The 12,605-nt window shown below is 41.5% G+C and overlaps 1 protein-coding gene across 5 annotated transcripts in view; it reads right to left on the bottom strand.

Moving 5' to 3' along the window:
• Positions 1-12,605, bottom strand: part of LOC114555215 (zinc finger protein 239-like) — a 47,471-nt gene that overhangs the window by 22,065 nt on the left and 12,801 nt on the right. For 2 of the 5 annotated variants that reach the window (XM_028577456.1, XM_028577460.1), the window contains exons 1-3: positions 8,954-9,272; positions 3,912-4,160; positions 1,646-2,170 (exon numbers count right to left, since the gene is read on the bottom strand). The exons of 2 other annotated variants lie outside the window; for them this stretch is intronic. In XM_028577456.1, the coding sequence (XP_028433257.1) occupies positions 1,646-2,170; positions 3,912-4,160; positions 8,954-9,125 (946 nt within the window). In that variant the 5' untranslated portion in view covers positions 9,126-9,272. Of the gene's footprint in view, positions 1-1,645; positions 2,171-3,911; positions 4,161-8,953; positions 9,273-12,605 lie in introns of those variants that run through there. One more of the 5 variants, XM_028577459.1, reaches the window with a different exon arrangement.

The raw sequence follows: 12,605 nt of genomic DNA, 5'->3' as shown, positions 1-12,605 counted from the left end.
TTCAATCATAAACGTATATACCTTTTTCAATATCACAACCAAAAGCAAAAACAGCAAGCCTGTAGCATGGACATGTCTGTGTCTCTGTGTGTGTGTGTGTGTGTGTGTGTGTGTGTGTGTGTGTGTGTGTGTGTGTGTGTGTGTGTGTGTGTGTGTGGTTAGTAAAAGAAGAAAGGGTAAAGAAAGAGACACACTGATCCTAGTTATCAGTAATGACCAGCCCCCCCTCAGCCACTCAGGTCTGGACCAACATGCAGTTAGGGTAGACTCTGAAACTTTTGTCTCGTGGCTAACAGCTACGCAACACAACATATCAACAGTATCGTAATTAATGATACATTCACAGAAACAGATTAATAATCACATATGGACCAGTACATGATTAAAATCAGATCACATTAATGGCAAACAAGTGGTCGCAATACCTTTGCTCATTAATAAAACAAACCAAACACACAAATTCTAAAGTCTGCCCAGAACTGTGTGTTGTTTGTAGTTAATCTCTCGCCAGAGATTTAATGATCCGTTTCGTCCAGAGCAGTGGACGACACGCGATCCAAGTCGACAAGCAAGAAAACGGCAACGTTTGTGCTCTTTCCCTTGAATCCGGGCTGATTAAACCCGCTGCAGATGTGAGGAACTACTGGGTCAGTATTCCCTCGGGTCCCTTTTATATCAGAAAGATATGAAATGTCCCAGCTCAATCTCGACCAGCGAGATGCTGCTGGCTAGCTAGTTCAAACAGCTGAGCGGCGTGCCTTCTTGCAGCAATGAATTACCGTGAAGAGCATTGAAAGACGATCGCCGAAGCTTTTATCCTTTCTATGCCTCCTAGCGGCGGGGTGGTGCATTCAAAGGCCCGACGGCCAATGGGAAAAATGCACCTTTGTCATAGGTGTGAAGCCATTGTGTTGCAGTTCTTTGTCTCACCACCAGTCTGCCTTGTTCTCCTCGTGTTGAAGGCAGATTCCCCATTCTGCGACCTGTTTCCAAGTGGCGGCCTGTAGGAGTTTGGTGAATCAGGCTTTGGAATTCACATGTCGGCCAAGATCTCTTTGTCTTGCTCACATGTGCCTTTTGTCTCTCCGGTCAGTTCAATCTGAGGCCTTTTTGGTTAAAATCAGGTTTAACCAACTTGCTTGGTCCCAACAATGGTTTCTCCGGTCTATGTTGATCCTCAGGTCACTTTTCCCACAATTGCTGCAAAAATGTTGCTCCTCACTTCTGAGGGTTCTTGTCAGTTTTGACCATGAACCACTAGAACGTTATAATCAAAATTCAAAGGATCAATATTAGATTAGATTCTATCCTCTGTGGGTTCTCATATGCTTCGTTAAACCTGAACCGTCACAGAATCTTTTCTTGCAGGTCTTGCAAACGTACGGCTTCTCACCTATGTGATTTCTCATGTGGATTTCCAGGTGATGTTTACGTCTGAAATCTTTTCCACATGATTTGCAAGAATAAGGCTTCTCACCTGTGTGTGTTCTCATGTGGACCAACAAGTTATTATTTAGCCCAAACGCTTTTCCACATGTTTCACAAGAATAAGGCTTCTCACCTGTGTGGATTCTCAGGTGTCTCTGCAATGCTGATTTATACTTAAAGTCTTTCCCACATGTGTCACATATGAAAGACTTTTTACCTGTTTGAGTATTAGGGTGAATCTCTGACACGTTAGTGTTGTCTACGTTGTTGCTGTGACTTCTGCTCTTGCGTCGTCTCTTCTTTGGTTCTGGCTCTGTATTTCTAGTTGATCCTGAGTCTCCATGCTTGTCTCCTTTCTGATCTTGGCTCTCAGCTTCATGAGAGTTGGGAGAGAGGAGCTGGTGGTCACTGTTTGCTTCTGATACCACAGAGGTTAGAACTGGCATGTTGGCTACAGACTCTTTCTCTGCTGCACTGAGAGTGTCATCATCAGGATTGAAGTTCAGAGTCTGACCTTTACTGTGGTCCCTTTCCTCATAAGTAGGAGCCAACATAAAGGTATCAGTCTCCTGCTTCAGTACAAGCTGCTCTCCCTCCTGACTGGTGCACAGTTCCTCCTGGTCCTCATTAATCTGTGGAGACTCTGGGTCCTCTTGGTCCAGACTGGAGTTCCTCTCCTGAATACAGAGCTGCTGGTCCGAGAGAACCTCCTCCTCCTTACAGACATGTTGCTGTGGGAGCTCTGGAGGGACAGACAACAAAAGAAATAGGATACTACTGTTATTGGAGAAAAGAACAGAACACTTGTTCTCTTTTTCTTGAGAACATAGACTGTAGAAATGATGAACGGAGCTTCGGGGGGCTAAAAAGTGAGGCCAATGCTGAAGCTCATTAAAGCTGCATTCTATTAAAGTTGTCCCGTCCCATTATGAGAGCCAATCAGCAGAAACCTGCGTTGATCAAGTAGTCAAACATCGAGTAGCACAAACAGGTGGAAGGCAATGCAAATAAAAGAGAAATATATTCTTTTTGTTTAACTACATTTTAGTCTGTCTTTTTCAACAATATTGCAGTCAGTGTGTAATGACGGCGGTGCTGTCTCATCTCATCATTATTATCATTAATAATAAACAACCAAACCCAGGGTGAGTCTGAACAAGGAAGAGAACTCTCTTTACCTGTCAGCTAGATGACGTTATGTTCTGCTGTGTGCTTAGAAGTGGAGAATTTACAGCTCACAGCAACTTTATATGATATAATGTCTGGCTTTTGTTTAATATCTAGTGTCGGCATAAATAACCTTTTATTGAGTTGTCTCTTTAGCAAATGATCAGAGTGAATTTAAGCTAGACTTTTATTGTGAAGGGTAGATACAGAAGAGCCAGAGCAACAGTTTAGTTATTGTCATTTAGTTCATTTCACAGTTTATTAATATCCAATGCTGTCCAAACTGCTCCAAAGGTTAAAACGACAACGACATACACAGACAGACAGACGCACACAGGTTCCCTGATTTATTATATTGATGTTACTTTTGTACACATTATCCATCAGTTAAATGCATATGTATTTCTGTTCAGCGTAGTGAAATAGCAGTTTCATGTCAAAGGAATAGTGATACTATGATAATTGAAGCAGGTTATTCCTACTGTTGATTATTTTACAGAAACCACAGTCAGGTCACAGATGTGAACTCATTTAATAGGCTAGCATTATGTGTGTGTGCTAGTTAAAGCACCATTCTTCTCCAGTTCTTCTATCTGTGGCGATGCTAACTCATTATAGACACTACTCCTAGATAATCTAAAAGAAATAGGTGTTAACCAACACCTTTCTTATCACACTGGGAACCAAGCTAACACATGCTCCAGAAGGACACCACACTAGTTAAAAACTGCATTCTAGCTTACTTCCAGCAGGAGGAGACCCCTCTGGCTCCAAAAATAAGTGATCTATAAGAGTACCAGAGAAAATGACCCTACTTCTCACTTAATTTACAACCTTTTCATAAGGAGTTTATGGTCTCAATCACTAGTTTCAAGTCTTCTTCAATACAGCATCATTTTTTAAATTACGGTCCCATTAATTTTAAAATAGACCATAAGCCGTATATGCTGATGAACGGTAGCTACTGAATGTCTGCATTTACATACAGGTGAAATAAACCAGAGACCTAGGGCATTCAGGAGATGTATGGCTTTCCTAGATAGATAAACAATATACAGGGGATTTCTGAGCAATTACAAGAACAGAAGGGTGTAGAGAAGTGTATAGCACAGAATATATCAAAGTATAAAAGTTCTTGTAAATGTACAGCTTCTCACCTGTGTGAGTTCTCAATTAAACCAACAAGCCACTATTTTGGCTGAAATCTTTTCCACATTTTGCAAGAATATGACTTCTCACCTGTGTGGATTCTCAGGTGTTTCTTCAAACCTGAATTATACTTAGTCTTTCCCACATGTCACATAAAAAACGCTTACCTGTTTGAGTATTACGGTGAATCTCTGACATGTCACTGTTGTTTATGTTGTTACTGTGACGAAAGGTATCAGTCTCCTGCTTCTGTACAAGCTGCTCTCCCTCCTGACTGGTGCACAGTTCCTCCTGGTCCTCATTAATCTGTGGAGACTCTGGATCCTCTTGGTCCAGACTGGAGTTCCTCTCCTGAATACAGAGCTGCTGGTCAGAGAGAACCTCCTCCTCCTTACAGACATGTTGCTGTGGGAGCTCTGGAGGGACAGACAACAAAAGAAATAGGATACTACTGTTATTGGAGAAAAGAACAGAACACTTGTTCTCTTTTTCTTGAGAACATAGACTGTAGAAATGATGAACAGAGCTTCTGGGGCTAAAGAGTGAAGCCAATGCTGAAGCTCCTTAAAGCTGCATTCTCTCTAACGTCCGGCAGAGGGAGACTCCACCGGCTCCAAAATGAAATCTGTTTCTATAGAAGTCTATGAGAAAATGACCCTACTTCTCACAATTTATTACTTCAGTAAACATTTTCTTGAGTTTATGGTCTCAATCGCTAATTCAAAGTCTTCTTTAATACAGTATGATAATTTGTAAATTATGGCCCTGTTTATTTTAAAATTGACGATAAACCAGGGGATGTTTTGTGGCTTCAGTACAGTGGCTTAAATTATTGGATTTAAAGTAGAGCTGATTCCGATTTCAGTTTTTCTAATCAATTTACAGCACACGCAAATATTTATTTTCTATCTTTGCTTTAATAGAACATTTTGCACAGAACATAGAACATGTGTTGAACAGATAATGGATAGGAGTAACAGGAAATGACTCCTGGTGTGGGAGTACACATCATACATATCTAAAGTGCAATGGTAGAAACTTTTCCTTCTTTTCACATCCAATATCAAACTAAAAGAATGTGATTCTGGTTTTTGGTGTGGTCCCTCCACGCCCTACTGTCTCCTTGCAGGTGTTGCATATTGTAAAGTACCGAAAAAATGTACCATAATTTCAGGTATCTGTACCAATATTGGTTCAGATGCGAAAGGTACCCAACCCTAAGGGTAGTAGCCTAAACAATACAGGTTTAATTTTAAGGTGAATTCATTGTAGTTGTAGACCAGAGTTGGTCTATTTTTTTTAAATATTTTGTTTACTGTCATGACAGCAATGGTGCCTTCTATGTTGCATCTTCAAAAGTGACACTGAATTTGAAACAGCACATTGTAATTTCTGCATCTATTATCAAAGTATTTATTAGAAATACAGTGGAAATTAGTAGAAATGTGAATATTTGGTTAGCATGTAGATTTACGGTGTGTGCCCCTAAATTTTCTGGTTGCGCCCCTAAAATTTTCAGTAGGGGGGCCACTGTGCTCCTAATGAAAAAGGTTAGTCTGGAGCCCTGCCTTGATGCCGTGAAATTTTGTGGTGCCTTTGAACTTGCTTTGCGCGGTCATGATGAGAGTGACCTATCAGAAAACCCTGGCATTTTCCTGGGTCTCATTGATCTCATGGCCACAATCGACCGTGAGTCGGAGGTGCTCCTGGAGAACGCCGCTGTTTTTAAAGGCACTTCAAAGACCGTTCAAAATGAACTTAGACTGCATGGTGTCGGTTCTCAGAGACCGCATTCTGGAAGAGGTGAAACAGTCGGACTATATTCCCATTCAGGCAGACGAGACAACCGACGTCTGCACTCATTGTCAGCTTGTGCTTGTGCTACGGTACATAGATGGCCACCACATCCAAGAGCGCTTTTTGGAGTTTATCGCGCTTCCAAATGCGACCGCTGATACGATTGCCACTGCAATTTTGGAAAGAACTGGTTAAGTGCTTCCAAACCATTCGAGAAGATGAGATTTTCTATTTCTTCCTGGCATTATTTCACAAAATCATGCCACATGTAGACATGCTGTTTAACCGTCTGCAGAAGAGGAACATAGACTCTGTCTTCATCGCAGGGATCACCCAGAGGTTCACTCACAGCATACAGGCTATCAGGTATAGGATTTTGCATATTGGCTGAAAACATGCTCATCTAGCCTAAACAATAAAAACATAAATCCACATGGCTGAACACAATATAACATCATAAATACCACAATTATGCAATCTAGGCCTAACACAACAATAGCAAATATTTTAATACAGTTCTGGATTTATTTTATATCTCCAGCAAGTTGGTTTCTGATACAGTAATTTCTGGGTGGACTGTGACTTGTGAAACCAGTTTTGGATCAGGGACTCCGTTCCTTCTCTTGCTGAGGATGAGGAGTATAGGAGACCTGTACAGGAACCAGCCCCGAAGAAACGGAGGGCAATGGGAGAAGAAACGCAACAGCATCTGGCAATAGAGGTAAGCAGTAACAGAAATGATATTTCTGTATTCTATTAGCCTATATGTATCTGTATTTGTTTGCACATTTTTGTATTCTTAATTTTCATTATTAGACATATCTATCTACTGGAGAATGCAGAAATTATGATTTTTTTCACATTTATGCTTTTAATAATTACAGTAAGCCTTACTTGCTCAATTGTAACTGCTATGAATATGCTGATTGTATTGTTGAACTGAGAAATTGAAAACTTAATGTTTTCTGTTTACTTTTCTACAGTTATGTATCATTTCATAGGTATGTGATACCATTATGAGCCAAGCCAAGGAGAGGTTTGCTTTCACCAAGCATCTCATCAGTGCCACTCTGTTGCAAGGAGACTTGTTCCCACAACACAGCAGAAAGTTCCCAGATGCAGCACTAGAGACCACGGTGGATGCCTATCCCATGTTGGACAAAGCCAGACTCAAAACAGAACTGTCCCTGATCTACGAAAATGAGGACTTCAAGGGTTGCAGTGGTGCACTGGCTCTCTTTCAGGTCCTAATGGAAAATAACCTTCAAGACACATTCACTGAAACTGTAAGTCTTCTCAAGATCCTCATCACCACACTGACAACAGCAGAATCAGAGAGGTCCTTTTCTACTTTAAAGAGGATAACAACTTTCCTTAGGAACACTATGGCACAAGATCTCCTCAACGCTCTGGCTATGCTCTCTATAGAGAAAAAACTCACACGGGACATTCCAGATTTCAACACAAGGGTCAGTGAGAGATCTGCCACTCAGAAAGCTAGACGAGCAAAGTTCCTGTAAAAATAAGAGTTCTCATTTGCAACAGCGACCTGGCCAAGAAAAGCGTAGGCGTGCAAGACAACATACTGTTTCACTTTCAATACAATACAAGAGTACAGAATACAATAGGAGTGAGATAGTAATACCACATCATACACATGAATATGTCTATATCTGAGGTGTAGTAAAGAGTAAAAAAACAGTGAAAATTGTAGTTTGTAGTGATGTAATGTAGAGTCAATGTACAGTTAATGCAAGTTGTGGATTAGTTAGTGATGTAGATGTGTAGATATGTAGATAGTAATAACACAGTGAACACAAATAGTCTATATAAATGCTGAGTATAGTAAAGAGTCAATATACAGTTAGTGTAAAATAGTGGTGTAGGTAGTGATGTAGCTCAGAAAATAAACACAATATATATATGAATAGACAGTCTATATAAATGCTGAGATTAATTAAGGAGTCAATATACAGTAAGTGCAGTGTGGTCTGGATAGGGAGGTAGGTCAGTAATAACACAATATCCATGAATAGACAGACTATACAAATGAGCTCAGACAGACGTACTTTAAAGGCAGTTAGTGGGATAAGGGTTTTGAGTTTCGGGGGTTTGTAGTTCATTCTAGTCATTTGCAATGCTAATGCTAATGTATCTGCCACCTGCTATCTCAATTCAATAAGCTTTATTGGCTGTCTCTGTCACTCATTCACACACTCAGTCACTCACACACGCACACACTTGCTATAAAAATGGTGATCTCAATAGGAACATAACTGTATGTAACTGTATGATTGCCTTGCTTTTTTGTTGTTTCGAAGTTCTGAGCTGGATTACTGCGTTTCATACTAGTTAAAATGTTAAAATCATCTTTCTTCTCATACTTGGTGTTCACTTCAAGAATGTTGTCTTAGAGAGCCTCTCTCTTTAGTATCAACACAGACTGTTATCCATTATCCAATTGTCAATTTGTCTACAGTGAACTTTAAAGATATGTAGTCTACAGCATGGGACTGATTAAAGAACTAGATTGTTGTATTCCCTGTTATAATTTATTGTTATGCACTTTCTATCTTGAAACGGAGCATAATAAACATGCAACCTGTTCATTATCATTACCTGTGAAACTGTTGATTTTCTACATGGCAGGTAAATTAATATTGTCTTTTTAGACCATTGGTATTGACTGGTTTGAGTTATTTTATTGGTATAAGCAAGGGACATGGGCGTATATATATATATATATATATATATATATATATATATATATATATATATATATATTCATAATATTCCCCCTATGAAGGCTACATTTATGATCATTCAATGACAGTTCAGCAGAAACAGTACCCTTGTAGCCTGGTCTAAGTGTAACCTTAACTATCTGTGTATTTTTAAACTGAGGAGTGCTCCTCTGCATCAACGGCTCACAATGTCTCGTTTTAAAATGTATTGGCCTACATTAAATAGCGAATAACAAATGAGTTGTGTGTGAAACATTGACATTTTCACACACAAATTGATCATTGTGAATGATTTGGGATCTCCAGCTGGTCACACTAAAATGCACCAGAATGCAGGAAATCACATCGACGAAATTCCCCCCGCACAAACAGCCCCACCTACAATATTTTTCATCAGCCGCCACTGGTGTCAAAGTTTTGCACAGAGAAAATGAGGTTGTAGAGATGGAAAATTCCTCACAGCAACGGAGGATTCCCAACGAGACAGAGCATGCTAGCTGTTATCCTTTGAGATGAGCATTCACACACTGTTGTCTTCCATTGGAAATAAACTGGCTGTTACCAACCGGACAGGCTCCGAGTGATACCAGAGACATCTCACATAGGTCACACTGAAGTCAGACATCCCTGGTTCTAACCAGGATTCAAATAGTAGCGGTTAAACTCACCTATCCTGTGTAACCTGATTTCTGGTCTCCAAACGCCATCCAACAGTCTGCGCTGCCGAGCGATCTCTTCCTCGTACTCGACGATAGTTTTTTCAACAACTCGGAATATTTGTTCAGCAGCAGCAGTTAGTCGCTCGGTGACAAACTCTCTCAAACACTCAACTGAAGACATTGTTGCTTAGTTCCAGCTGAAAGAATCATCTGCTCTACGACTACAATACCGTCTTCCAGCTCATTCAACAGCAGCATGCAGCTAACGCTACGGCCAGCAGCCTTGTTTACTTCCGCTGGCTGTCACACTCATTAAGGTCCGACGGGAAACGGGAGGCGATATTACGAATCCCACTATGGCCACGCCAAGACCCGCCCTTCAATAGCGTTCACACACTACTATTGGCCAGGCGTCTATGCTTACATGTACAGGTCCTATCCCCTGACCAATCCCCTAACCCTAACCAATCGAGCTGCTTCGTAGGGCGGGTCTTGGCGTGGCCATAGTGGGATTCGTAACTTTGCAAACGGGAGGGAGCTTTTCTTTCCTAAGTTTTTGATCTTTTAGGATTTTCACAGTCCTATCGGAAATCTTTTTTGTTTAGTTCCAATAAATCATTTATGATTCCTATACATAAAAAAGCCCTTATACAATATAATAATATAGATGTTTTCTTTCAAGATTATTTTTTGGGCATTTCTGCTTTTAATTAGTACAATCTAGAAAAGAAAGGGGAGAGGGAAGACATGCAGGAAATTGCTGCAGGTCAGATTTGAACCCTGGGCCTCTGCGTCGAGGAATAAACCTTGTAATATGAGAGCACTACCATAATAATTCAGTGTTTTATAGGATGTGTACAGTGCTACTAGAATGGATGTTACATATTATATCTAAGGAGACTTGTATTCCTTTTTTATTTTACAGGAATTCCAAATATAATGAGCTAGGATACAGTATCAAACATAAGGGAGAATGAAGAATCTAAAGTGAGTCAATGGATCACTGTAATTAAATGGAGTTCTACTGATAAAAAGCTAGGATTCCTCTGAGCCCACAGAAAAACTGAACTGCTGCCTCTGCTGGTCAGAATCTATAACCACTACAAGCCACTTTGAAAGCTATGATGTCTCTCTCTCATTGGCAGGCCAAATTCTCTGGGCGGGCAAAGCAGAGAAAGGGGAGGTAACCTTGCTCCTCATGACCTCATAAGGAGAAGATTCCTGATTGGTCCATCAGAGCTTTCATTTTCTCAAAGACAGAGCAGGATACCCAGGGCTCGGTTTACACCTATCACCATTTCTAGCCACTGGGGGACCATAGGCAGGCTGGGAGAAAGCATATTAATGTTAAAAAAAACTCATAAAGTGACATTTCATAGCCGACTGGTCAGGGGATAGGACCTGAACATGGGTTAGGGTAAAGGTTCTAGGCGGGTCTTGGGTTGCCTAGAACCTTGGGTTGCCTAGAAGTTAAATGGGTTCCATAATAACACATCATTCCCCCTGTCTTTCCCCTTTCATGTCTAAGCTGTCACAATAAAGGCCTAAATGCCAAAAAAGAATCTTAAAAAAAGAATATACAATTACATGGATCAGGCACTGATTAAGAATGCAAAGGCCCCTGGGCACAAGATCTTGGAGCCTCACTCCCCTCCCCGAGCAATCCAGTAGTCAACTCTAATTTTGGTGTTATAGGTTTTTATCTGTTGGAAACACCTATAACTTATACAGGATGTACACAGACAGGCTACAACCCATAATAACAACCTTAACAACATCAACACCTGTAGATATTTGGGCTGAACAATTACTCAGAACTTTATCGAAATCACAAATGGACTAGTGCAATATCCAAATCGCAGCAGGTACAATATTTGTTAAAGGCAAAACAAATATTGATAAATGATTGTGACTTTGACTGTGGCCGAGTCATGCTGATGCTCCGGTCCTGGATGATGCTGGTCGCGAGGTGGGACATCTGAACTAGTAAGTTAGTGGCTGCTTGGTTACTGTCGTCTTCGCTAGTAACTAACGTTAACGTAGGGTGACCATATTTTGAGTTCCAAAAAAGAGGACACTCGGCCTGGCCTCGATACATATCCAGACAGGCTTCTCAGAGGTTAATGAACAGGCTTTATTATGCCTCAATGGTGCAAAAATAACTTCTGTAATAAAATAAAATCTGTAACAACCTGTAACAAAATAATAGCTCTCTTTAAAAATAAATAAATAATATGAAATAATGTTCTAAATATGACCTCTTCTGTGTTAGAAAATCCAGCTTCAACAAAATATCTCTTAATACATTTTCAATGTAATAAGATAAATAATAAAGACACTGAAACATATGTGCCAGCTTTGCGCACGGTGCACTCTGCCTCCCACTTGTCCGGTCCCGACCAGGACGGTACGTGGGACATTTTTTGTGCTGTTCAACTGTGAAGCTGCACTAAGACTTGTTTTATGGTCCTGTGGAGGCTCCACGCAGAGCTTTCGCCGTAGCCTACTTAGTGGCCTGACGTTTATACTTGTGCGCTGGTGTGTGCGTCGAGTCGGCATGTGTGAGTGTGTGTGTGGGGAGTCGGTGATAGAGCGAGGGAGAAGTCTCTAGACTCTAGAGTCCCAGTGAGAGAAACAAAGTGTCTCCCCTGTGTTTTCTGACCACGGTGGGAAATCTTTAGCAGGAAATGCTTCGGCATTTTGGGTGCAATGCTGCTCCGCTGTCTTTTCTGGTCTCTGTCTGCTCTGGTGTCTGTCTGATCTGGTCTCTGTCTGCTCTGGTCCCTGTCTGCTCTGGTCTCTGTCTGCTCTGGTGTCTGTCTGATCTGGTCCCTGTCTGCTCTGGTCCCTGTCTGCTCTGGTCTCTGTCTGCTCTGGTCTCTGTCTGCTCTGGTCCCTGTCTGCTCTGGTCCCTGTCTGCTCTGGTCCCTGTCTGCTCTGGTCTCTGTCTGCTCTGGTCCCTGTCTGCTCTGGTCCCTGTCTGCACTGGTCCCTGTCTGCTCTGGTCCCTGTCTGCTCTGGTCTCTGTCTGCTCTGGTCCCTGTCTGCTCTGGTCTCTGTCTGCTCTGGTGTCTGTCTGATCTGGTCCCTGTCTGCTCTGGTCCCTGTCTGCACTGGTCCCTGTCTGCACTGGTCCCTGTCTGCTCTGGTCTCTGTCTGATCTGGTCCCTGTCTGCTCTGGTCTCTGTCTGCTCTGGTCCCTGTCTGATCTGGTCCCTGTCTGCTCTGGTCCCTGTCTGCTCTGGTCCCTGTCTGCTCTGGTCCCTGTGTACCCACAAGGCAGCCTCTCGGGATTTACGTCACACAACAAAGTACCGTAGTATTGTGTGCAAAGCGGCAGTCAATTTAAGTACACGCTTAATTTTTTTATTTTTTAAACAATGTTTGTGGTCTATTCTGTTGGTTAGTCAAACGTTCACACACTGTCAGCTGTTGCCGTCTGTCACTATTCAAATCCCCCCGGTAACGTTAACGGACTCATCGTCATCAAAATGATACAGACACAGCCAGCAAACATCATAATATTTTTGTTATTTGCAAATAAATTTCAACACACACACACGGACACAAACACTCACTCATTCCCTAACTTACTCACTCAATTCATTAATTTTATTAAAAGCAAAGATATGATAAGGTACAGATAGTGGACTCTTGGAGG

Source organism: Perca flavescens, chromosome 5 (assembly GCF_004354835.1).
Source record: "Perca flavescens isolate YP-PL-M2 chromosome 5, PFLA_1.0, whole genome shotgun sequence".
NCBI classification, from domain to species: Eukaryota; Metazoa; Chordata; class Actinopteri; order Perciformes; family Percidae; genus Perca; species Perca flavescens.
This window is presented reverse-complemented; position numbering and strand designations above follow the sequence as displayed.